Source organism: Bufo gargarizans, chromosome 9 (genome assembly GCF_014858855.1).
Source record: "Bufo gargarizans isolate SCDJY-AF-19 chromosome 9, ASM1485885v1, whole genome shotgun sequence".
Taxonomy (NCBI): domain Eukaryota; kingdom Metazoa; phylum Chordata; class Amphibia; order Anura; family Bufonidae; genus Bufo; species Bufo gargarizans.
The window spans coordinates 162,386,373-162,414,228 of record NC_058088.1 but is presented as its reverse complement, the minus strand read 5'-3'; the positions used below and the strand labels follow the sequence as shown (position 1 = coordinate 162,414,228).

Sequence of the window (27,856 nt, the reverse complement as noted above, 5' to 3'; positions counted from 1 at the left end):
GTCCAGTGCTGTGTGTGTACATTGTGCAGTGCAGAGCTGTGTGTGTAGTCCAGTGCTGTGTGTGTACATTGTGCAGAGCTGTGTGTGTCCAGGGCTCAGAAGCGCACACATCTCCATTATCTGCTGATGAGGAAAGTCTCACATAACTGCATGAAACTCCCCAGCAGCTCCGCCTGACTCCGCCCGCACACGTGACTGATCACATGGTCATGACATCATCAAAGGTCCTTTAGCCTACTAGAATCTATCATCTACCACCATTCAAAGGTCCTTTAGCTCCCTAGGATTTATCATCTACCATGGCGCTGTGTGTGTGAGGGAGGGAGAAGACCCCGGACACCGGAGACAATGGGCTCCAGGGTGAAGTAAGTGTCCGGGGCGGGCTGACATCCTGTCTGTGGTGTGGGGGGCAGTGGTCACACATGGCTGCTGCTGCTGGACATACCTGTGTGCATGCTGTGTAGGTTGCTGACTGTGCTAGTGGCTCTTCCTGGGGTCTTGGTATGGGGGTTGGACCCTGCAGTGTATGTCTGTCAGTGTGACCTTTGTGACATTTTTATACTCTGGTCACTCAGGGTGTCACACCGTCCATCAGATAAATACAGGAAGGAAGTGACCCCCATGTACCAGTGCGTTGCGCCATTTTCTGCGTTGCTGACTTGGGGGATGTCGCGCGTTATAGCGACAGACTGTGGGGGAGATTTAGAAAAAAAAGAGAGGAGGAGTTGCCCATAGCAACCAGTTAGGCTGTAGTTGTAAACCGGTTGCTACAGACCACGCCTCGCGTCTCTGAGGGGGAAAAAGAGGACTTGTTGCCCATAGCAACCAGCGTTGCCTACATGTAATGTGGCGTCTGATTGGTTGCTATGAATGACATGATAGGGAAGAATGAGGTCCGATGACCCGACTGATAGAAGGGGCAGTACCGGCACATAATAATGGCGGCCATACTGTAAAATCTGCAAGGGGCTGTCTCACTCCAGCAAATGGCATTTATCATGTAGAGGAACTTAATAGAAGACACTTACTAATGTCTTGTTATTATCCATATTGCTTCCTTAGGCAGTATTTATTTTCCCATCAAATTATACACTGCTTGTTTCCATGGTTACGACCACCCTGCAGTCTATCAGTGGTGGTCGTGCTTGCACACTATAGGAAAAAGTGCCGGCCTCTCTGGTGACCAGGACCATGGGAGCTCACATAGGCTGGTGCTTTTTCCTATAATGTGTAAACACGACCACCGCGGCTGGACAGAAAGGTGGTCGTAACCATGGAAACAAGCAGTGTATAATGTGATGAAGGAGGCAATATGGACAAACACAATACATTAGTAAGTGGCTTGTATTACCTTTCTCTACATAATAAATGCCATTTGCTGAAGTGACACAACCCCTTTACTGATGGTGTCACATATCCTATCTTGGGTACGTTGATGTCAAATTTGTAGAAAAATTCACATTTATCCACCATTATCACATCAGCAGGGGGCAATCATCTGTCTAGGGATCCGCCGCGTTCACCGGAGCTCTGGTGATCCCGGCAGCACCGTACGTAGTACTGAGTTAGATGTTGCGTGACATCATCACGGAGAGCTGAACAGCGATGGTGCAGAGTGACGGAGACTATCTTATATTGATGACCTATCCTGAGGATAGGACAATATTATTTCCAGGATAACCCCTTTAAATGTCCTTTTTCTATGTTGTGATGTAGTATGAACGGTGACCCCACTTTTGACGCTCGACTTACGGCAAACTCTAGCAGATCGGGTTTCAAAGTGTCCCCTTGTGATAAATCTCCCCCGCTATGTACTATAGACATGCACTATTGTGTGTTCTGACACATTGGGGGTCATTTACGATGGGCGCTATGCCAGTTTTTGTCCTAAACAAAAGTTGCAAGACCCCGCCAGTATGATAATATTTTGAGCCATGCTCTCCGCTTCGGAGTGGCGGGGACTGGGACATTGGAGCCAATACGTTTACCATCTTTTACGCCTGGAAACATTTAGGGGCTGGAATATTTTTCTCTCCACGGACTGCGGGCGCTGCGCCTAATGTATGATGAGTCCTGAACCTTGTCATAAAGTATACGCTTTCTCCGCTAGTGAAGGGGGGGAAACAAGCACGAGTAAAACGCCGGTCTTTGTATAAAGAAAACACCGGCAAAATCACTTTTTTTTTCTTCTATATGAATTTTGGCGTGGATACCGTACCTAAAAACAGCCCGAAAACACTTGCCATTCATCTCCATTGAATAAACGGGAAAACTGCATGTTAAGGGTTAATTCACATGTCTGTATGTGTTTTGCGGATCTGCAAAACACGGACACCAGGGCAATGTGCGTTCCGCATTTTGTGGACCACACATCGCCGGCACTCTCATAGAAAATGCTTTTTCTTGTCCGCAATTGCGGACAAGAATAGGATATGTTCTATTTTTTGGCGGAACGGAAGTGCTGATCCGCAAATGCGGACAGAACATTCTGCCCCATTAAAAATGAATGGGTCCGCACCTGTTCCGCAAAATTGCGGAACGGATGCAGACCCATTTTGCAGATGTGTGAATGGACCCAAATTCCTATGGCGCTTTTTTTTTTTTTAATCTACTTGCAGTTTTAAAAACCGTGTGAAAGAGGCCAAACTGTTAACTTTACATTGCTATGCAGTGTAAAGAGTATGGAGCGGGCTCACTCGTTCAGCCCGCTGCATACACAACGGGTTCTGGGTGTCTAATACAGATCCCAGTCATTTACTCTCTAATGCCGCGGTCACTACTAATCGCAGCATCTGTAGGGTTAGGCAGAGGGAGGGGGCTCCCTTTACCTTCCAATCAGAGCCCCCGCAACGAAATTGTGGGGCTCCAATCAGTTACCTTGACAGACTGGGGCCCATAGCTGTCTTAACTAACTGCCTGAAAAGCCGTGTACCAGGCACACCACCACAATGGATTTGAAATGAAACAAACAAGATGTGCTTTACCTGCAGACTGTCAGCTTTAATTTGAGGGAATTTACATCCAAATCAGGTGAACGGTGCAGGAATTACAGCAGTTTGCATATGTGCCTCCCACTTGTTAAGGGACCAAAAGTAATGGGACAATTGGCTTCTCAGCTGCTCCATGGCCAGGTGTGTGTTATTCCCTCATTATCCCAATTACAATGAGCAGATGAAAGGTCCAGAGTTCATTTGCTATTTGCATTTAGAATCTGTTGCTGTCAACTCTCAAGATGAGATCCAAAGAGCTGTCACTATCAGTGAAGCCAAGCCATCATTAGGCTGAAAAAACACAACAAACCCATCAGAGAGATAGCAAATACATTAGGCATGGCCAAAACAACTGTTTGGAACATTCTTAAAAAGAAGGAACGCACCGGTGAGCTCAGCAACACCAAAAGACCCGGAAGACCACGGAAAACAACTGTGGTGGATGACCGAAGAATTCTTACCCTGGTGAAGAAAACACCCTTCACAACAGTTGGTCAGGTCAAGAACACTCTCCAGGAGGTAGGTGTATGTGTGTCAAAGTCAACAATCAAGAGAAGACTTCACCAGAGTGAATACAGAGGGTTCACCACAAGATGTAAACCATTGGTGAGCCTCAAAAACAGGAAGGCCAGATTAGAGTTTGCCAAATGACATCTAAAAAAGCCTTCACAGTTCTGGAACAACATCCTATGGACAGATGAGACCAAGATCAACTTGTACCAGAGTGATAGGAAGAGAAGAGTATGGAGAAGGAGAGGAACTGCTCATGATCCTAAGCATACCACCTCATCAGTGAAGCATGGTGGTGGTAGTGTCATGGCGTGGGCATGTATAGCTGCCAATGGAACTGGTTCTCTTGTATTTATTGATGATGTGACTGCTGACAAAAGCAGCAGGATGAATTCTGAAGTGTTTCGGGCAATATTATCTGCTCATATTCAGCCAAATGCTTCAGAACTCATTGGACGGCGCTTCCCAGTGCAGATGGACAATGACCCAAAGCATACTGCAAAAGCAACCAAAGAGTTTTTTAAGGGAAAGAAGTGGAATGTTATGCAATGGCCAAGTCAATCACCGGACCTGAATCCGATTGAGCTGCATTTCACTTGCTGAAGACAAAACTGAAGGGAAAATACCCCAAGAACAAGCAGGAACTGAAGACAGTTGCAGTAGAGGCCTGGCAGAGCATCACCAGGGATGAAACCCAGCGTCTGGTGATGTCTATGCGTTCCAGAATTCAGGCTGTAATTGACTGCAAAGGATTTGCAACCAAGTATTAAAAAGTAAAAGTTTGATTTATGATTATTATTCTGTCCCATTACTTTTGGTTCCTTAACAAGTGGGAGGCACATATGCAAACTGCTGTAATTCCTGCACCGTTCACCTGATTTGGATGTAAATCCCCTCAAATTAAAGCTGACAGTCTGCAGGTAAAGCTCATCTTGTTTGTTTCATTTCAAATCCATTGTGGTGGTGAATAGAGCCAAAAATGTTAGAACTGTGTCGATGTCCCAATATTTATGGACCTGACCGTATATATGGATGACGTCCGTATTGCATCCTCCTTTTTTTTTTTTTTTTTTGCGGATCCATTGTAACAATAACTATTCTTGTCCACAAAACAGACAAGAATAGGACATGTTCTATCCTTTTTGAGGGCCAAAGGAACGGACATACGGATCCATACAGCAATTTTTGGCGGACCCATTATAATGAATGGGTCAACATCCGATCCGCAAGAAATACAAAAACAAAAATACGGACATATGAATGGGGCCTAATACCTACATTTTTCCAGAAACCGGACACCTACCTATGGGCAGCCTATTTTTATAAACTGGGACAACCCCGTTAATGTGTTGGAAGCGTGCGAATCTGAGCACTTTGACAAGAACAAAATTATGATGGCTTGACAACGGGGTTGGAGCATCTCCAGAACAGCAGGTGCTATGAGGGGTTCGCAGTGGTTAGGACTTTCAGGGTACATACACACGTTCAGGATTCATGTGCGGAGAATCCACACTGAAATCCGCAGGTGTTCGCAGGCAAATCTGTGCGGTCAATTAGTATGCGGATTTCACTAAGTGAATGAAGAAAATCCGGTCAGGAAAAATATAATAAATTGACATGCTGCGGATTTTAAAATCCGCACCGCAGGTCAAAATCCGCGCGGAAAAAATCCGCATCATGTGCATTGAGAATTTCAAATTCTCATGGAATACAATGTACATGACCTACGGTGCGGATTTTCCGCACGCAAATCCGCATGCAATCCTGATCGTGTGCATGTAGCCTCAAAGAGCAAGAAATGGTGACAGGGTCATGGACTTCAAGGCCCGTTGATGCATGTTGAGAAGGAAAGCATCTGGTCCAGTCCGAGGAGGTACCGTAACACAAGTGGATGAAAATGTTCAGGTTTCCAATGGAATTACTTCTTATAAGGGTCCATTCACACGTCCGTTTTTTCTTTCCTGATCTGTTCCGTTTTTTGCGGAACAGATCAGGACCAGATCTGGACCCATTCATTTTCAATGGGTCCTGGAAAAAATCGGACAGCACAATGTGTGCTGTCCGTTTCCGTTGTTCCGTTCCGCATGTCCGTTTAAATATAAAACATGTCCTATTCTTGTCCGCAAAATTCGGATCCTGGTACAATACAAAGTCAATGGATCCGCAAAAAACGGAAGACATTCGGATGTCATTCCGTATGTCATCCGTTTTATGCGGAATCCGTTCCTGGAAACACATAACAAATTATTTTTTTTATTTTTATTTTTCAATTTTTTTTCAAAGAAATCCAAACAACTTTATTTGATTATTGAACTTTATACATGTTTCCGTTTTTTGCGGATCCGCAAAAAACGGATGACATACGGAAACATTTTCAGGAACAACGGATCCGCAAAAAACGGACCGAAAATCGGGATATAGGAAAATACTGACGTGTGAATGTAGCCTTAATGTGAGGCACATGGTGTTCTTACTTTAGTACCTCCATGTGTAAGTAACCTCATCATGTACCTCCTCACATATGGCCAACATGGGGATAATGTGAGGTACCTGATGAGGTCACTATTAATATGAGGCACATGGAGGTCCAAACTGATAAAACCATGTGCCTCACATTAAGGGCCTGTGCACATGACTGTATGTATTTTGCCGTCTGCAACACACACGGATGATATCCGTGTGAAGTCCATGTTGCATCCGTTTTTTTGCTGATCTATTGTAACCATGCCTGAAATGGGCAAGAACAGGGCAACAGGAGATGCTTGATGGGGCTACTACTAATATGAGGCACATGGTTTTATCAATTTAGACTTCCATGTACCTCAAAATAAGGCGCTATTCACATGACTGTATTTACAAGCCGCGTCCAATCCTCATGGTTTTTGTGAATCGCATGTGGATCAATCCTTTTCAATGAGGCCGCATAAAATGTGGACAGCACACATTGTATTACTGTGTGGCCTCCATTGTCACTGCATGTTTATCCGTAAATGTGGGGTGCTTCAATGTGCCCTATTAGGAGGTTGTCATGTTAGCTTTAAAGGGGTTATCCCCTTTAAAGATCAGACATCACATACATGACGCATCCAAATCATATCCAGTGTTCGTTAACGCGTTTCAGACATATCGTCCTTATTCGTAACGAATAGGAATAAGGACGATATGTCTGAAACGCGTTAACGAACACTGCATATGATTTGGATGCGTCTGCTGTCAAATATTATGCAATAAAGCAGAAGTTTTTAAGAGGATGAATATTGTATTCCGAAGCCGCTTTTCTTCATTTTTTTGCTTTGCCGTACCTGGGACTCACCCAAAGGCTTCTGAACACGGGTATATAAAGGCCGGACAGGTGAGCTGGAAAAAAGTGTGTGTATAAAATTGTCCCTATTGGCAATGAATTGGGACGAAACTGAAGCGTTTTCATCCGCTATTAAGATCCTATGATGGAACTCAATAGCGGAATTGAAAACGTTAGTGTGAAAGTAGCCGAACAAAGCCAGACCCAGCCCTGTACCTCACATGGATCCAGAGATCTCCCCATCCATTACTCTGCTAGATTATGAAACTGAGCATGTGCCGCCGTCTCAGTGAGCTGGACAAAGAAATAAGAAAAATAACAAACAGCAGGTGGCGCTATACAGATACGTTCTATTTAATAGCTCAGTGGCTATGCTGAATTCTGAATTACATGCAATTACAAAAGTGTTCAGATCCAGGTGCTAGTTTGAAAACTTTAGAATATTTTTCATGGGACAACCCCTTTAATGTTCTGGCTGATCATTGCATATACGCTACGTATTTTATGTTGACGCGCGGAGACCTGTCCGGCCTGGATTCTTTAGGTGACTCTCTTCCTCACAGTACACTGTAACCTACTGTAACGGTCTGCCCCTGTTATTATGGGAGACCTCGAGTTCGGTGTAATAGAAGTGCTTTCTGGTATGCAAGGCATCCGAAACATGCAGTCCACGCGATCTACGAACACTAAAAAAACAGATTTAGGGCTCACCCAAATTTTGAGCCGAAAAGAAAAAAAAGGAATTGCAAAATATGGATAGCTTCTGTGGCGTTAGATATTTTTATTTTCTGATCCTGAATAGGACTTGTGCTGAGATCTGTAAATCAGGCACACGGATCCACACACACAAAACAAATGCATGGTCCCGTAGAAATGAATGGGTCACGCTGAAGAAAAATACGGTTGTCTGCACAAACTTTTAGGTTATTTTCACTCTTGCAATTCTGCACTTTGAAATTGATCACATCACTAGGATATGCCCCCATTGTCTTGTAGGTGTGGGTGCCACCCCTGGGACCCGCACCTATATCTGAAACGGAGCCTCGCAAAGTGGTGGCTGGAGGACTCCGGTTCGGCCACCACTAAGCGCGCTCACTATAGAAGTGAATGGGAGTGCACCGTGCATGACCGGCCACCGCTCCCATTCACTTTTATGGGCCCTACAGAAATGGCTTGGCTATTTTCGCCAGCCCCATAGAAAATGAATGCCCTCCAACACTTTTGGGGCTCCGTTCTAGGACCCTCACCCATAAGGGCTGTTTCACACGAGCGAGTCCATTGCGGGAGTCACGCTCCGTGTGCGAGTGTGATCCTCCGCTCTGGACTTGCAGGAGCGCACGGCATTATCATGATTTATAATGCTGTGTGTCTCTGCTTGACCTTACTGATACAGGATCATAGTGACATAAAGCTGTCAGTATGATTCTGTAGAAAAAAGGCCATGCAGAGACACACAGCATTATAAATCATGATAATGCCGTGCGCTCCTGCAAGTCCAGAGCGGAGGATCACACTCGCACACGGAGCGCGATTCCCGCAATGGACTCGCTCGTGTGAAACAGCCCTAAGACAATTGGGGCATATCCTAGCAATATGCCCTCATCGTCTGTGAGGAGACAACCCCTTTAATATAAGCCACTTACTAATGTATTGTGATTGTCCATGTCCATCAGTGGTGGTCGTGCTTGCACTCTATAGGAAAAAGCGCCGGCCTCTCTGGTGGCCAGGACTATGGGGGCGCACATAGGCCAGCTCTTTTTCCTATAGTGTGCAAGCACGGCCACTGCTGCTGGATTACAAGGTGATCATAACCATGGAAACGAGCAGTATATAATGTGATGGAAAAATGAATCCAGCCAGCAAAGGAGGCAATATGGATAATAACTATACATTAGTAACTTGCTGGTACTAACTTTCTCTACATAATAAATGCTATTTGCTGAAGTGAGACAACCCCTTTAAGCATCATTTGGAGCCCCAGAAATAAATAGGATTTGTCACGATCCATTTTATATTTTTAAAAACAAAAATTACGTTATAGGCCTCTTTGACACGAACGATACAGATTCTCTCCGAATGCGTTCAGTGAAACTCGCAAACATTTCACATGCAAGTTCTTCAGTTTTGTTTGTATGTGCGATCAGCGTTAGTTTTTTCCACCCAGGTGCAATCAGTTTTAAAGCGTTTTTCACGCACGTGAAAAAAAAACCCCTGAAGATTTACAAACAACATCTCCTAGCAACCATCAGTGAACAACGCATAGCATCTAGAGTGTAACCGGATGCCATGCGTGTTTCACTGAAGCCCCATTCACTTCTATGGGGCCCGGGCCGCGTGAAAAACGCAGACTATAGAACATGCTACGATTCTCACACAACGCAGAACTGATGCGTTAAAAAAATAAAAAACGCATTGAAATGAATGAGACAGGATTCAGTGCGGGTGCTATGCATTCACTTCACGCATTGCACCCATGCGGAAAATTCGCTTGTGTGAAACGGGCCTAATAATGCAAAAAAACAACAACTAAATCATACGAAACATAAATAAGTAAAACAGTACAACTCAATGTCCAGTCTGAGTTGGGGGCTTTAGTCTTTTTAGGGGATGGACAGATGCTTTTGTGTGGTCACCAGCTGAGCGCGCCCACTCCGTCCTCCTACCACACCAGTAGCGGACATCAGCACTGTGTATGTATCACACTCCGTTTTAATATCTAGGTGCCTGTGAATGACTCTATGGAGACACAGCAATAAATAATACTCGAGCGTCTCATAAAGCTTAATCCGTAAAAGTATTGAAGACAAGATATACAGAAATCACATTGTAGTGTTCTGCCACAGGGTTAGCCTAACGAGAGTCCTCATTTTCCTGTTCCCTGGAGATCACTTCTCAGCAGTCTTCTCATCATCATCACAGGAAGAATTACAGTGAAATATATCACGCCTGTATAGATAACACAGGATTTACTTTTCATAAAAGGTGATAACACAGCTTATCTACTCTCCTTCCCTGTAGAGTGGCCTGTGCACTGTCACAGAGCATGTCCAGGTAGTTGTCAACGGACATGTCTATTGTGCCCTATGGTTGATCGGGCTGCTGAAAAGTTGTTAAAGGGGTTTTCCAATCTGAGACAATGGGGGCATATTGCTAGGATTTTCCCCCGTTGTCTGATAGGTGCGGGTCCCAGAGGTAAACACAGGTGGTAAAGTGAAGTGGTTGCCATTCCATTCATTTCGATGGGGCTGCTGCCTCGCCTATTTCTGTCGGCCCTATAAAAATGAATAGAAGCAGTTGCTGCGCAAGCTTGTTGGACTACCCCATTAATTTCCATGGGGATTCCGAATATAGCCAAGTTACCGCCCACCACTTTACTGGCTTTGTTTTTGGCTGCGTTTACAAGATAGGTGTGGGTCCCACCTATAAGACAATGGGGACATATCCTAGCCCCCATTGTCTGTGATGGAAAAAACCCTTAGAGCAGCTCAAGCAAGATGGCGGCCCCCCATAATAAAGAAAATGAAACCCTAAAAGAGGTGTGCAGGCCATCTCACATAGATGATACCGATGTCTGGGTATAGTCAGTGGCTCCTATCCCTCATATTGTTGCTGCAGGGAAGGTTTCCTATTGGATTCTGCTGTGACCAGTCGCTTTATGTTTGTATAGAGCCTGCTCCATTAAGGATTATTATTCTGTAATTGTGTTTAATATACCTAAGAGGAAACATGCTAATATATTAAAGAAGCACTCCGGCATTTTTTGCATGCCTAATGAACAATTACCAGCAATATTTTATCAGTGTAATTGGTTGTATCCCATCTCGGTTGCACTCTTCTTTAAAGGAGTTATCCCTTGATTGACGGACATCATATAGGACATGACAGTCTCTTTCTAAGTTCTCATACACATGTGCGGCAGCAATCATTAGGAGAAATAAAATTTCCGCCGTATTATTAGTGCAAACAGAACCTGTCCTAATTACACAGCAGGACAAGTTACTTCACAACACTGAGGTAAAGAGCTGCCTCATCCTCCTCTCTGCTCTGTCAGTATATGGGTCCATTCATACGTCCGTAGAATGGGTCCGCATCCGTTCCGCAAATTGCGGAACGGGTGCGGACCCATTCATTCTCTATGGAGACAGAATGGATGCGGAGAGCACACTATGTGCTCTCTGCATCCGCATTTCCGGAGCGCAGCCGCGATCTTCCGGTCCGCAAAAAAATAGAACATGTTCTATTCTTGTCCACATTTGCGGACAAGAATAGGCAGTTCTGTGGGGGTGCCGGCTGGGTGTATTGCGGATCCGCAATACATTACGGACGTGTGAATGGACCCTTAAACTGATAAAATCTTTTCAGCTTAGTCTCTGTAAGAATGGAGTTCATGAGGAGACATGAAGTACAGAGGGGAGAGTGTGGATAATGAGCAGCAGCTATTATATGCAGTCTCCATTACCACAGTCTGTCCTGTCCGTCCTCTCTGTACTTCATGTCTCCTCATGAACTCCATTCCTACAAAGATTCAGCTAAAGATCTTCTCATCTGTATTCAGGATCATAATCCCTGACAGGGAGAGCAGAGATGGAGCAGCTCAGTGTTGTGAAGTAACGTGTCCTGCTGTGTCATTAGGACAGACTTTGTGCGTACTAACAGGACGGCGGCACATTCTTTTCCCCTGATTGCTCCCTAGACAACATGAGCAATTATAAATAATAATAAGTATTTGGGAATATATTTATTATAAAGTAATATTTAAAGGGAACCTGTCACCGGCATTTTGGGTATAGAGCTGAGGACATGGGTTGCTAGATGGCCGCTAGCACATCCGCAATACCCAGTCCCCATAGCTCTGTGTGCTTTTATTGTGTATAAAAAACTATTTGATACATATGCAAATTAACATAAAAGAGTCATATCTTACTTGTGTGACCAGAGAAGAGTCATATTTTCAAGCTCTGACTCATCTCAGGTTAATTTGCATATGTATCAAATCGGTTTTTATACACAATAAAAGCACACGCAGCTATGGGGACTGGGTATTGCGGATGTGCTAGCGGCCATGTAGCAACCCATGTCCTCAGCCCTATACCCAAAATCCTGGTGACAGGTTCCCTTTAAGTATTTTCATTTTCTTAATTCCCGGGGAACCCCTTTAATGGCTTGTATAAAAGATATTCCCTGTCCACAGGCAGCATCCGTCTGGCCCACCAGAGTACAAAAGGATCCTTCGGTGGGCCCTGGCTCTGAAAAAAGTTGGAGCTGCCTTTGAAGACCATAAGTTGCTACTAGGGTCTATTTCTTTGAATCAAAATCTATTAGACTTCATTGCTGTAGGGGGTCGGGCCATGAGAATAATCTCTTCTGGTGGCCCGAGGAACCCCAATCCAAACCTGTCCACAGGATAGGGAATAACTAACTGATTAGTGGGGGTTTGACCGCTGGGATACTCGCTGATCCCAAGAATGGGGATCCCATATTTTTGTCCTAATAGAGCGATAGACCAATAATGCACCCTGCCGCTCCATTCATTATCTACGTCACGCAACCACTGCAGCCAATGATTTGCCGCAGCGGTAACATGTCACCCATGCATCACGTCACTGTGTCAAATGATGCATTGCTGACATGTCACCGCTTTGGCCAGTCATTGGCGGCAGCAGCCACATGACCTACGTCAAAACAGATGTTGACGTGAGCAAACACGGGAACTCTGAGGCTTGAATGGGAGCAGGTTATAATGATTTCCACCTCGGGTCTGGCTATATTTCCTGCCACCATTGCCCTTACCATCCTGTGAATCCATCTGAAATGGCTGTACTCCCCTGTGATCTAACCTTTGTGGCCAGCCTCAGCATCCCGTTCACACAACCATATATGTTTTGTGGTCCGTAAAATGCAGCCACACAAAGTACGGATTATGGCTGTGTGCTGTGTGTATGTCCATTCCCCAAAAGTAAGCACATGCTAAGGCCCCATGCGCATGACCGTAGTTGCGGTCCCCATGCAGTCCGCATTTTTTGCTATCAGTAGGTCTCTTCTGCGGGCCCTGAAAAAAAAAAGAATAGAACAAGTCCTATTCTTGCCTGTTTTGCGGACAAGAATAGGTATTTCTAACAGAGGGCACGATGTACCGATCCGCAAAATTGGATACGCCTGTGTGCATGAGCCCTTATTTTTGGATGCAATTGCAGAGCATGGAGCCAGTGAAGTCAATGGGACTGCAAAAAAAAATCTGTATTTTTGCAGATCCTTGTTTTGCGGACCGCAGAATACATATGGTTGTGTGAACGCCGCCCTATTATGACACACCGGATAGGTCAGTGGTGGGCAAACTTTTTAGTCAACTGAGCCAAATTTTAACAAAACCGCGATTGAAATTAATTTTAAGAGCCACATTTTTTCCCTACCCAAGAATTTTCACTACCCTCGCCACTTCCTGTTGTGACGCAGCACGTTCCGACGTTTGGAAGGAGGAGGTTCCTAACAGTGGGAGGAAATATGGGTGATGTGAGATGTACACACCCTCTCCAGCTTTGCTAGGTGAAATGGGGCCCTGGGGCGAAAAACAATAAGGGCCCCCCAATGCACACTTCTCCAGTCCAAACAAAACCAGGGCGGCCGCGGCCCCGACCCCATGGCACATTTCTCCAGCAGTTCCAGTGCCAGCACATGCACAGACATCTCTCTCATGAATCTGAGATGTTTGTGCATGTGCTGGTACTGCTGGAGAAATGTGCCATGGGGCCCCCGTGGTTCTGTTTGGACTGGAGAAATGTGCATGGGGGGGGGGGGTTTGAATGACTCAGAATCATGAGAGAGATGTCTGTGCATGTGCTGGCACTGCTGGACCAATGTGCCATGGGGCCGCCCTGGTTCTGTCACATCTCTCTCATGACTCGGAGTCATTCGCCCCCCCCATGCACATTTCTCCAGTTCAAAAAGAACCAGGGCGGCCCCATGGCACATTTCTCCAGCAGTGCCAGCACATGCACAGACATCTCTGTCATGACTCCCCCCCCCCCCCCCAATCCAATGCACATTTCTCCAGTCCAGTCCAAAAAACAGAACCAGGGCAGGCTAGTTACAGTACACTGGCTGGCACTACTGGGACGGGTGAGATGGTGGGAAGGGGATCCAGTAACTAAGTTGTTATAACTAACCAACCTACCTACCAGTAACTGTTGGAACTTGGCTGCCTCCTGTCCCAGTCCTTAAGTCCTCTGTGTGTGGGCGGCCGGCTGCGGGCCTTCCCTGGCAGAGTCTGTGGGCTGTGGCTGGCTGCCACTTGTTCTTCTTCTCTGTTCTGTTGGCGGAGCTGTGGCAACGTCAGACAGACTCGCCACGCTCACTCACAGCCACTGCTCGTCGAGTCTCTTAAAGAGGCAGGCGGAGCGGGGCTCAGAGCGGCCGCCGGCGGGGGGCCCCTCCTTACCATATTAGTCCGGACCGCGCGCCGCCCAGGACTCCATGGGCAGCTGCGCTTAGCGGAGCGACAGTAGCGAAGTTACAAATCTTAGCAGCGCCGCCACACAGGTAACCTGTAAGAGCCGCATTCAAGGGACTAAAAAGCCGCTTGTGGCTCGCGAGCCGCAGTTTGCCGACCACTGGGATAGGTCTTACAACTGACATAAATATACAGGAAAAAAAATAAGATATTTGACGGCTCGTGTTCTTGCAAATTTGACCGGTGGAGGGGTTAATGCAGGGTTGGTAGGATGGCGGTGAATCCTGGGTATACATTATTCATGGCTATTTGCGGTAGTGCTGGCTCAGGCAGTTTCCGTCATCATTACCAGATGTAAAACTTGAAGACACATTTGTACATCATCTTAAAAGGAGGGATGTAAGAGTTGTGGAATATGTTGTATCCAGGGTGCCATGCTATCAATATTCTCTGTATGTGGCCACAACCTACCTCTTATGTTCCCTTAGGACACCAGATCTTGTGGTCCTTTTTCTTGGGCTGTTTTTAAACTTGTATTTCAGTTCTTGAAAGCAAAAGTTGCATGCAGCCGCCTGGCATCTATTTGGGGCGTCTTCTATTAATCTTTGTGTATGTTCTTATTGCCAGGCCACAAATTGGCTCCTCGAGTAGTCTAACGGGCCCTTGGAGTGCACCTTTTTGAAGCCCCTCATTATTAGGCTCCAGCACAGATATGGACAAGTGTAACATTCCATTTACTTCATCCTGCGGTCATTTACTTGCAGTGGACCATTAGGGTGTGCAGATTCTAATGCAGCTACACACATGAGAATGGGGTTACTTCGGCTGCACCTGCATTGGCTTTCAGCAAAACCTATTCCAGGGTTTAGCACCCTATGGCTCTCAATGTGTTGGGCAACTGCAACTCCCAGCATGCACAACTGCTCAGCTGTTCTCAAAACTTCTAGAAGTGAATAGAACATGCTGGGAGTAGTAGTTTCACAACAGCTGGTGTGCCGGAGGATGCTGACCCCTGACAGATAAATGGGACGTTCACAGAAATTTCTGCAACCAATCTTCTTGTGAATATACACATGCTTGTAGTGGTGTTCAATACATTTTTATTGAGTTTTAACAAAAGAGAACAGCACAATAGGCATAGGCGCGAATAGCGCAATTACAGCATCACAAATAATAACAATATAGTGCAAAAGAAAAAACATACTTGTTGGAGCATGTGCAGCACTATACACATGCTTGTAACTGTATGTGTCTATATGAAGTGACTGCTTTAGACCCGTATACTGCATTATTTGAGGCCATTCGGTCCCCTGAAACCCAGCACTTCTGAGGTTTCACTGCTCTGACGTGGTTGTAATTGCACACGGCATCTGAGGGGTTAAATGTCAATTTTCTTGCATTATTGCCAATCGCGGACATTGCCTTTGGGTGTCTGCCGTGTAAAACAGCAGGTACCCGGCAGCTCGGCTTCTTAGCAGGTGCCATTTTTAAAGACCAAACTTCCACTGTACATGTATGGCAGAGGTTCGGAAGGTGTTAAAGAAGACCTGTACGCAGTGCAATCTGCAGACAGCATGTTACAGAGCGGGAGATGCTGAGCAGATTTATACTAATTACTAATACTTGTAATTTATAGAACTGGTATACACACAGAATGCTATCAATCACTGATAACACCTCCCCGTGTACAACTGTAAGTGACTGACAGCTATGTATACACACATAGGCCTCACGCACACGACTGTACCGTTTTTTGCGGTCTGCAAAAAACGGAAGCCGCCCGTGTGCCTTCCGCAATTAACGGAACAGGCGGCCCATTGTAGAAATGCATATTCTTGTCCGCAAACGGACAAGAATAGGACATGGTATACTTTTTTGGCAGGGCCACGGAACGGAGCAGGGACACTGAGTGCTATCCACATCTTTTGCGGCCTTATTGAAGTGAATGGGTCCACATTCGGATGCAGACCATAACTGCGGTCGTGTGCATGAGGCCTTACACAGAGAATGTTATCGGTCACTGATAAGACCTCCTCCCTGTGTACAGCTATCAGTGACTGACAGCTATCTCTGTATACATACTTACACAGAGAATGTTATCGGTCACTGATAAGACCTCCTCCCTGTGTACAGCTATCAGTGACTGACAGCTATCTCTGTATACACACTTACACAGAGAATGTTATCGGTCACTGATAAGACCTCCTCCCTGTGTACAGCTATCAGTGACTGACAGCTATCTCTGTATACACACTTACACAGAGAATGTTATCGGTCACTGATAAGACCTCCTCCCTGTGTACAGCTATCAGTGACTGACAGCTATCTCTGTATACACACTTACACAGAGAATGTTATCGGTCACTGATAAGACCTCCTCCCTGTGTACAGCTATCAGTGACTGACAGCTATCTCTGTATACACACTTACACAGAGAATGTTATCGGTCACTGATAAGACCTCCTCCCTGTGTACAGCTATCAGGGACTAACAGCTATCTCTGTATACACACAGGGAATGTTATCGGTCACTGATAAGACCTCTTCCCTGTGTACAGCTATCAGTGACTGACAGCTATCTCTGTATACACACTTACACAGAGAATGTTATCTGTCACTGATAAGACCTCCTCCCTGTGTACAGCTATCAGGGACTGACAGCTATCTCTGTATACACACTTACACAGGGAATGTTATCGGTCACTGATAAGACCTCCTCCCTGTGTACAGCTATCAGTGACTGACAGCTATCTCTGTATACACACAGGGAATGTTATCGGTCACTGATAAGACCTCCTCCCTGTGTACAGCTATCAGTGACTGACAGCTATCTCTGTATACACACAGGGAATGTTATCGGTCACTGATAAGACAGCCCCCATGTACAACCGAACTCAGAAAAGTAGAGTTCGATTGTCTAGCCCTGCTTTTGGATTGGCCAGCACTGTTCAGAAGAGCAGTGCTGGCCAATTCGAAGGTAGGAGGAAGTGTCTTAGACTACCAAATACCCAGTGTATATCAGGCAGTTTGAAACCCCCCGTTTCAAACCATATAAGTGTTCTGTTCGTTCCCCATTTAACATGTTTTATTATTTTTTAGTGAACCTGAGGTTCACTTTAAGGATTTTTTTTCACATAAGTGTAACTTTTCTTCCATATATTTTTTTATTTTATTTTTTTTGCGATCCAAATTGGGGTTGGGTCCCAGCAGGAGGGAGACAGGAAGGTTTTCTTTCTTCTTTCTTGCTGCGATCTTCTTTCAGCGAGTGACTTGTGTCATATATATTTTATGAAGGCTGGCCTGGTTGCACAAATTACTGCAGGACAGGCTTCATCAAGCTGGAGCTGTAGCACATTATTACACTGATCCGTTCCTACTGAAAGGGAATATGACAGCCACAATTATGCCTTCCCTTTCATTTCCATAATACTTACACAGCCAATATACGTCTTCTGTGCGAGCCCCTCAGATGAAATGTAGCACCAACAAAGACATCATCTACAAGGTCCATAAAAGTAATAAAAGTTTGTACTTTTCTGGCGAGAGTTGTAAGCGATGGCCAGGCTAGAACTAAGAAAGGTCAACCCATTAAACCCACGTTCAAATGCCTTACTATAGGATTCTGAATTAATACAGGCGCTCTTCCATCTGCTCCCTGTGTGATTGACACGGCCAGGCATTATGATGTTTTCACTGCTGGCCCTGTGGATGAAAGTACAGAGGGAGCAGCAGCTGCAGAGAGCGCTGAGCCTCTAGGTGTAACGGCAACGCCCCCATTGCTCTTAGAGGCTCATTTGCATATTCTAAAATGTCATTCTTCTCAGCAATGCAGGCACGTATGAACATGGGACCAGCACAGATGCCTTAAGCTTCCAAGCGCACATGTAACAGGTCAGCCAGTGTCATAGGTACAAAACTGCTGACAGATGCCCTTTAACTTTTGAAAACTTTTTGCTAGTAAAGGGGTTGACTAATTTACAATGACATTCCTCAAAATGCCATGATCAGTCCTTTTAAACTCCATATAAGCGTACATGACTTTGTACTATTATAGTGAGGCCCCCGTCTGCCCTGGTATCACGCATAGTAAACACACCGGCTATCCTTTGCGTCCATAGACTGCTACAGCAGGGTTCCTCAACTCCAGTCCTCAGGGCCCACCTACCTGTCATGTTTTCAGGATTTCCTTAGTATTGAGCAGGTGATATAATGAGTGTCAGGGCATTAGGACTTACCACAGGTGTTCATTTTGTGGGATATTCTGAAATCATGACCGGTAGGTGGCTGCAGAGGACTGGAGTTGAGGAACCCTGTATTAGAGGACAGCAGCTACATGACTTATTCATGTGACCTCTTCCTTGGGCTGTCCCTCGCTACCTGTACTTCTGCGCAGACGCCGAGCAGTCAGTGGACATGTCCGGTTCCTGCTCAAATACAGAGGATTCTAATGCCTTTATCTGAGCATGCGCCGGGAGAGACCACTTGCCATCGTATACCTGTGCAGAAGTACGGTAGTGGAAGCCATGAAAAGCCTGACTGCCGCCATCTTGCAGAAGATGCCCGGTAAGTATGTGTACTTTGTGGGGGACAGTGCACAGTTTATACCTTTTATAAGAAATGTCATTGGTAATTGGCCAACCCCTTTAAGTCAATTTAAATGTGGTCACCATGGCTCTATAGGGGCCATTTTCTAAATATTTTATGCCACTATTGTGGCGCAAATAAGTCACAAATTATGGATCATTTTCCCCTCAGTCCAATGCAGGGAGATCAATACTGGTGTATGGGAATTTCAGTCTTCATAAATGTCCCCCAGTGAGTGCTTGGCATTAGTAACTAGCATTTGGCTCCTGGAATTGAACCAGCATTGAATAGCAGCTATCCCCTCACTCCAACAGGTGACTGTGGCGCTGCGTGCACAGAGGGGTTGTGTGGGCATCCCAGAGGTCGCACCACCATCAGCATGATGTCATGGTATATCCTAGTAATGCGCCATGACTTCATAAGACGTGAAGAACTTGTGTACACAATGCAGGAGACCAATGATCGTAGCAGGACTCCGAGCACTGCTTACAGTTGCCGACATGACCATTGCAGTAGATAGTAATATTTGCCCCTTACGCTTTCAGTAGTTTTAATCAGGGTGGATTTGATTTAAATCATAGTTTTCTACATAAAGACTAATTCTTGCTGGTATAACTTAGAATATGCAAGTAGATGAAGATTTTTAGAATAACAACTTTTCATATTAGTTTGATTAGGTTGATTCTGTATTCATAGGTTTGTAGAAGTTAGGATTAAGGTCTTTTTCTCAACTCTGTTCATGTTATAACATTTTTGCGGTGAAGAAGAGGCATGTGATCTCTGCTGAGTCAAATTCAGTTTTGAGAACTGCAAAAGTAAACCAAGCATCTGTGATAATATCTTGTAGGCAGAGAAACTGCCCAATAATCTTACAAAAACCTCTGGAAGAGCATGACATTGTGAATGGATAAATGGAATTTATTTACCCAAAAAATTAAACATATACAGCCTTATTCTACATAATTAAAAAAATATAATCTTTGATTCATGATGGAATAACCTTTGGATGGTAATATATTTTCCTCAAAAAGCATTTTATATTAAAAAAAATCAGATTTAAATAAAACAAAATCTGATTTTAAATAAAAAAATTAGATTTTTTTGAAAAAAAAAATTATTGATTTTTATCCACCCTGGAATGCTTATAGGATTTCAAACAAATTTTAAGGCCTAACTAATGCAAACAGTCACGTGGTGTTATATATGCACGAAATTAAAACTGCATTGATCCCAGTTGCTCTTCTCAAAATTGGCCTGCATCAGAAGTGAAAGGGTTAATGTTAACCATATGCAAGCGTGACAGAGTGCAACAGTCACGGTTCCTCTGTGCCCTCCAACGCCGTGAAATAGTTTTGCTAGGTTTTATGATGTAAAACAAAAAAAAAAAAATTGGAGACCCTGAAGACACACTTCACGAGCAAGACCAGCCCAATTTTGCAAGCATTTAGGCATCTCCCCAGGATCCTATAGCCCCAGGTCTCTCCGTTTAACAGCAGAGAGTAGAATTTTTTTTATGTGAAGCTGTGGCTCCGGAGCTGAGGGAGTGCCCCAAAATCGCACCAGATTAAATTTTGTTTTATCTTGGCTGGCTGTTTTAATAGGCAGTTGTGCTAAATAAACTCATGGGTGTGGACAGATGTAGGAAATTGCTCAACCGATTACAGATTGAAGGGAAAAAAAGAAGTGTAAGGACATGGCCACATGCTCTGGTTTTTTTATGCAGTTTTTAAAGCTATATCGGGGAGTGGATTCCTAATACCTGTCCTTTTATTCTTTTTCTCTTTTTATGATCCACTGCTGATTTTGGCTTCATAAAAACTGCATGAAATACCTGAGCATGTGGCCGAACCCCAGCCACTGTCCTTCAGATTCTATGTATTTTAATACTAGGTCATTTGAACTAATTAAAGATATTCCGCCCTTTAAGTAACCTATCTGCATGAAATGAATAAGCCGTAGTCGCTTGGATGCATAAAATGAGCTTTAGTCCATCCGACAACCCTATTGATGGACTAAAACTGAACTCCTGGTGTTCCTTGCACAACTTGGTGTGCTATAAATGAGGAACATTGAGCTGATAATATATCTGTATTGGACTATACCTTAAAGCGTACCTGAGTTTTCAAAAAAAGTTAGCATAATGACTGTGCTTCTTTGTGCAATCATAACTGTCAAGGAGCAGTTATGTTTTGGCTTCCTTAATGTTTTTTTCAGCCATATTATTACCGGTTTCATCCGCACAGCTAGATGCATTTCACTCAGAAGCACTGTTCTGTAGTGACCAAGTGACCATACGTCCCTTACTTCCTACTATGTTTGTTTTTCTTCTAGGGAACTCAAAAAGCTGATAAGGAAGGAGAAATCACACTTAGGGCTCATGGACACGACAGTATTTTGCGTTCAGTATACTGGCGTTTTTTTTAGTTCAGTATGCGGTACATATACTGAACCATTCATTTCAATGGTTCAGCAAAAAAAAAATGAAGTGTTTCCGTGTGCATTCTGTTTCAGTATTTCCGTACCGTGAAAAGATAGAACATGTCCTATTCTTGTCCGCAAATCACGGTGCTTGGCTCCATTCAAGTCAATAGGTCTGCAAAAAAAAAAAAAACACATACGGAAATGCATCCATATGTCTTCCGTATCAGTTCTGTTTTTGTGGAACCATCTATTGAAAATGTTTTGCCCAGCCCATTTTTTTCTATGTAATTACTGTATATGGTAAACGGAAACACAATGGATACAAAAAACGGAACAACGGGTCCGTATAAAACGGACCGCAAAACACTGAAAAAGCCATACGGTCGTGTGCATGAGCCCTTAGGGCTCATGCACACAAACTGATCATTTTTTTTTCCAGTATTGAGCCCCTAGGACGGAACTCAATACCGGAAAAGTTTAAGGCAAGTGTGAAAGTACCCTTATGAATATCACAGGAGCCTCCTGTGTGTCTGTAAGGGCTCATGCACACGACCGTTGTTTTGCGGTCCGTTTTTCACGGATTCGTTGTTCCGTATCTGAGGTTTTTTTTCCTCGGATTTAAGTCCTCCTCCGTTCCGTTATTCCACAAAACATCTCCGTATAGTTTCCGTATGCGATCCGTTTTTTTGCGGATCGGAAAAGGAAACAGTAACTTATTAATCACCAAACACGAGCAATATGCGCTGGGCATAGCATTTCTAAAGTATGGATCCGCAAAATATGGATGAAATACGGATGAGTTCGCGTGTTCGTTCCGTTTTTTTTTGCGGACCGTATGTGGAACCATTCACTTTAATGGGTCTGCAAAAACAATGGAAGGTACTCCGTGTGCATTTTGTTTCCGTATTTCCGTTCTGCAAAAAAGTAGTGCATGTCCTATCATTGTCCGCAAATCACGGTCAATGGGTCCACAAAAAATGCAGAACGAACATGGAACTCATCCGTATTTCATCCATATTTTGCGGATCCATACTGCAGAAATGCTATGCCCAGCCCATATGGCTCATGTGTTTGGTGATTGATAAGTTACTGTTTCCGTTTCGGATCGCATACGGAGATGAGCCGTTACAGACACACAGGAGGCTCCTGTGATGTTCATTAGGGTACTTTCACACTTGCCTTAAACTTTTCCGGTATTGAGTTCCGTCCTAGGGGCTCGATGCCAGAAAAGAACTGATCAGTTTTATCCTAATGCATTCTGAATGGAGAGTAATCCGTTTAGTATGCATCAGGATGTCTTCAGTTCAGTCACTGTACGTTTTTTGGACGGAGAAAATACAGCGGAATGCCAGTATTATTTTCCATTGAAATTCATTAATGCCGGATCCGGCCCAAGTGTTCCGGAAAAACTGATCCGGTTTTGTGGTCTGCGCATGCGCAGACCTTTAAAAATGTGAAAAAGATAAATACCAGAGAGACGGATCCGGTATTGCAATTCATTTGCGAGACAGATCCGCATCCGGATCAGTCTACAAATGGTATCTGTTTACATACAGATTGCCGGACGGCGACGGAACTGCCTGCTGGAATCCAACAACGCAAGTGTGAAAGTACCCTAAGCAGTACTTCTTTTATCAGGCTCAGGATCTCAGGTAGCTCTGACGCGCCCCCACTTTCTGTCAGCCGTCTTCTGTTTCCAGGGACTGATCTTGCCTGACAACAGGCAGTGGACTGCATTAGGTGGAAGTGACACTCCTAGTGGCCATGACTTTTTTCAGGTGGCGTATTTTTTAAATGAAGTGATTTAGAAATTTGCTAGTTATACCATTTTCTATTAAATTAAGCGAAATTGTGTGAAAGTACAGAGACTCTTTAAATGTACCTCTAAATAGAACGACTAGCCGTCACATGAAATCATACCTACTGTCCTCTATCGTGCAGCCGCTAGCTTTTTAGAAGAGAATAGCCCAGCTTCTGTCCACCATCTTGATTGTTTGTGTGCCTGTGGTCGCTTCAGTAACCGCGTAATCCCAAAGATACTGTAGGTCAGGGATCACCAGCCTTCGGACTCCAGCTGCTGTGAAACTACAACTCCCAGCATGCAAACATACTCTGCTATTCTTCTAACTCCCATACAAGTAAATTAAGCATTCTGGGAGTTGTAGTTTCTGAACAGCTAGGGTGCCGGAGGTTGCTGATCTCTGCTGTAGCTATAGATATACAAATCATTAGTAGTCCCAGGAAACTACATAGGCAGGTCTAAGGAGGCATTCACGTGGCCGTTTTGAAGATCTACAAAATACGGATGTGGCCCGTGTGCATCGCACACTCTTTGGGGGCCCTATTGAAAAAGAATAGGACATGTTCTATAATTTGCGGCTCGGCCACACGGATACGGACAGTCCATGATGTGACCGTAGGAATGCATATACTATTAAAATAGAGCACTGCGTAATGTGGGCTTGATAAGAACCAGGTCTCGTGCATCTGTCGAATTATTACCCTATTAATTACCTTTCAGGCAAAACCCGGAGAACACATTTGAAGTTTATGTGGAAGTGAGCCGTCCTGGAGAAAATGCATCTAGACAAGGTACCGTACTTGTTTAATTTTTCTCAGTTTTGTCTGATTAATTTCTTGAATGCTAACTTAATGAATATTTGGTCATAATGTTGTTGTAAGAGTGTGGAAAGACGTCTGAAGTGTTGCGGACCCTGTGGAGAACGTTTCATGGAGCTTGAAGTTACTATTAATGCACAAGTCCCAGAAGTATATGAGTTGATGTAACCCTTAGACTGCTGCGTTCTTTCCTAGCTTGCACAGCCACTTTGTGAGCTCGCAAAAGTAAAACTCCACGTACGTTAGTTACTGCAGACTGGCTCCATCCGAGACGGGCTGCGGTTTTCTGTAGGCAGGTAAGGTCTGAGCATCCCACATTTTAGATCTTGAAGTGTTGGAGGCTCTTGAGAGACACAATTAATGATGTTATGCAGACTGGATGTGGCCCTCTGGGTTTGATGGAGTATTGTGGGGAGAATTGGCCAGGAGAAGCCTCCCTGCTCCGCTAAGCAGCTGTAATAGACAAAGTGCCCTCAGGTACTGTAGCTTCACCCTGCTTCCACACTTCTGAACAATGCGTTTGCCATTATCCTTCCGAAAGATCCTGTGGCTGTTGCATGTTGAGGATTTCAACAATGCCGTTACTTTTAATCTTGCACGCTCATCCTTCTAAAATATACAGTGTTTGCTGAATGGTTCAAACATGCTGTTATAGATCCGCCGTTCTTAGAAAAGCTTTTTTTTCCCCCCTCTTTGTGAAAGCATGTCGGTCGATAACCTTTCCTATGCTCACTTAGATCACTTATTCATCCCTCTGAGATGCTTCCATCCTTCTATCTTATTGTTTCTCTTCCAGTCGTCTCCTTCATTTAACTGTTTTCTAAAAATGATCGGTTTTCCAGTCTCGAGTCCGATACAGAGAGTATTTCCCTTGTATAATAAAATAAAAAATAATTTTATTCATACTTCAGTAACCAACGCTGATAGCAGCCACCAGAAAAGAAGTGACCCACACTCTTCATTTGGTCATAGTCCCAGTGGAGCTAAGTGGACACTGATGTTCTGATTCTGGGATACGACCAATGTGTGTTACCATTCTTTATTTTTAGATAACTGTGTTTTTAAGAAGTTATTGTGTGGATTTGCTTTGTTTATTGGTGAGAATGGTGGTCTGTTGCTACACGAACTCCAGTGTGGAACCATAGTTTATTGGGAGATGCTTTGGTGCTCCTCATGGTTATTGTGTGTATGGAGGACCTGTCAGGTGAGATAAGGGACTGACTGTGCAGCCAAGATCTCAGGATGTCTTTGGAGAAGGAGCCTGACAGCATTTATGGCTGAAAAGGCAGTGACCCTGGGTATCCTGTTGAGCGGTTGCAGACTGCTTCAAGCGTCCTCATCTAGAACCAAACTGCTGTCTTGTTTTGCTCTGCCAGGACAGTGTTTCATAACCAGAAAAGGCCCTGTGTGGCCAACTGGAAGCCAAGTCACTCCTGAGCCAATCAGAGACTGTAACCGCTGGGACACGCTTTACATATATCAGTTTTGGCCTTTAATTTTTAGGACGGGAGCCGGACATGACTGAGATAGGTGTCAGTTAGGATTGGGCGATTAATCGATAAAAAAACAAAAACGACTATGTCAGTTTGCCTATGTCCGTTTTTTTTCAGTATAGTTTTTCCTTAACCCCTTAGTGACAACCTTTTTACAGAGGTCACTAAGGGGCCTTAGGATGGGCCGCCACTTTCTCACGGTGGCCCGGTCTAAGCGCTGCACGGGTCTTTTGTGTAGGAGAGAGTGTGGGCTCAGCTCTCAGATGAGAGCCACGCTTCTGCTCTAACAACCCTGACTGGCAGGAGTGCCGATCCAGTCTGTTTAACCCCTTTCATGCTGTCCGCAGCATGTAAGGTGTGACAGAGAGAGCAGACTCCCTTTGTCTCCCATCGGCACACCACAAATGCGATCGCGTGATGCCGATGTGTGTATATGCAGGCCGGGTACTGGTATAGGCTCCAAGCCTGCCTTGAGTGTTTTCTAGCTGGCTGCGCCTCTCTGACATTAAAATGCATTGCACTATAGCTATAGTGCATTGTATTTTAGAAGCAATCAAAAGATCACTTGTTATAGTTCCCTTGTAAGTACGGTAGTTAAAAAAAAAAGATTAAATAAAAGAAAAAATTACAATTACAAAAATACATTCTTTTTAATGAGAATATGTTTTTCAATGAAAAAAAATGAAAGTAAAAACTCCCCCACATGTTTGGTATCGCCACGTCCGTAATGGCCCGCAATACACAAATATCATGGAAATTGTCGCCTACGGTAAATGCCGTAAAAAATAAATAAAGCAGAATTGCTAATTTATTCTTCGTTGCCACCGAAAGAACTTAATAACAAGCGATCAAAAAGTATTTACCCCAAAATGACACTAATGAAAACTAGAAGTTGTCCTGCACAAATCAAGCCCTCACAGAACTCCATAGAAATAAAAATAAAAAAAGTTATGGGTCTTGGGATGCGGTGATGCAAAAGGGATTTTATTGCACAAACATAGTAAAAAAAAAGAAAATATATATATGTGTTTGGTATTGCTATAATTGTACTGACCCAGAGAATAAACATATTATGTTATTGATGCCAAAAAATGAACGCCCCAAAATTTAGAACGTAGTTATGTGTACCCCCAAATGACACCCTTAAAAACTACAACTCGCCCTGCAAAAAACAAGCCCTCATACAGCTACATATACAGAAAAATGGAAAAAGTTATAGCTCTTGGAAGGCGACAAAAAACAATTAGTCAGTAAGGCCCAAAACAGGCTAATCACTAAGGGGTTAAAAATTGTAAAGTCATATACAAGCAGTATATATATAATCAAATGTGATCAAGCCATTGGTGTCATATAACACCCCCTAAGCCACACCCCTACACAAATTGTTCAATAATCTAAATCAAGGTCACATGTTCATTTTTGTCATAAGCGCCCAGTGCTAATGTCAGTGCACAGATCCATCATCTATGATAATGCCGGCCAGAAAAACTGTGGATGCATCGATTTTATTTCCAGCGCTATTGGACATCCGGCATCATAGCTGATGCATCAGATGTATGAGAACGATCCCATAGGAAACTATAGGATCAGTTCTGCCTTCAGTTCCCCTTCAATGTTTTCTGATTCACGCTGAAGCGGATAGCTGGACATTTGAAGGGGCTCTAAGCTGAGTGTCTACCAGGGGCTGTAACCCCTAAGCTGAGTGCCCATCGCACAGCCCCCTTTATGGAGTGGGCAGGCATCGACTGGTGGCCTCATTCAGTGTAGCTCTGGGTCAGTGACATGATAGATAGACAGACAGCAGGTCTGATTTATGTACCCAAAAAGTAGACCTACAGTCATGAAAAAAAGTAACGTACGCCCTCTTTGCTTAGACGTACACCCTCTGTGTATCAGGACGTTAAAAAAAATTATAATCTAGTCCTTAGCAGGTCTTAGAATTAGTTAAATACAACTTAAGTTGAACAACAACACATGACAGATTATGGTAGGTTCTCATCTGCGGCAGTTAAAGAGCTCTGAACCCAGACATATCCCCATTTTCACCCAGGCAGGACCTCTGAATGGCAGGCTTTAGTGCTGCCCTAGCCATTTTACAGGCTAGGGCAGCAATAAAGCCTGCCCATTATTGCCGGTGACGTCACCGGGCTCACTGCTAGGCGGAAGCCTCTGGCTAGCTTTACCAATGGAGAGCCTGGTACGTCACCGGATCGCCAGAAAAAGCATGAAATGCTCTGATGCTCATGTCAGAGGGGCTGCCTGGGTGAAAACGGGCATATGTCCGGGTTCAGGTCCGAACCCGGACAACTCCTTTAAGTCTAGTAGTATGTTATGATATACAGTGGGGTACTGATAAATAGGGGGGTTGCCTCCGGCATCTAGTGCTCTTGTTATCAGTCCTCCTCTAGTAAAATGATGTTCTACTTGAAGGAGTGCAGTATGCATTTATGTTTGCCTTCCACGTTCTTGGGAGCCAGCCTCATTATCTTATA

The 27,856-nt window shown here is 44.3% G+C and overlaps 1 protein-coding gene across 4 annotated transcripts in view; it reads left to right on the top strand.

Annotated features, from left to right (window-relative positions):
• Positions 1 to 237: 237 nt before the first annotated feature.
• The window catches only part of DENND1A (DENN domain containing 1A), a 746,239-nt gene continuing 718,620 nt past the window's right edge, over positions 238 to 27,856 (top strand). For all 4 annotated transcript variants that reach the window (XM_044305779.1, XM_044305777.1, XM_044305778.1 and 1 more), the window contains exons 1-2: positions 238 to 365; positions 23,774 to 23,844. In XM_044305779.1, the coding sequence (XP_044161714.1) occupies positions 349 to 365; positions 23,774 to 23,844 (88 nt within the window). In that variant the 5' untranslated portion in view covers positions 238 to 348. The remainder of the gene's footprint in view (positions 366 to 23,773; positions 23,845 to 27,856) is intronic.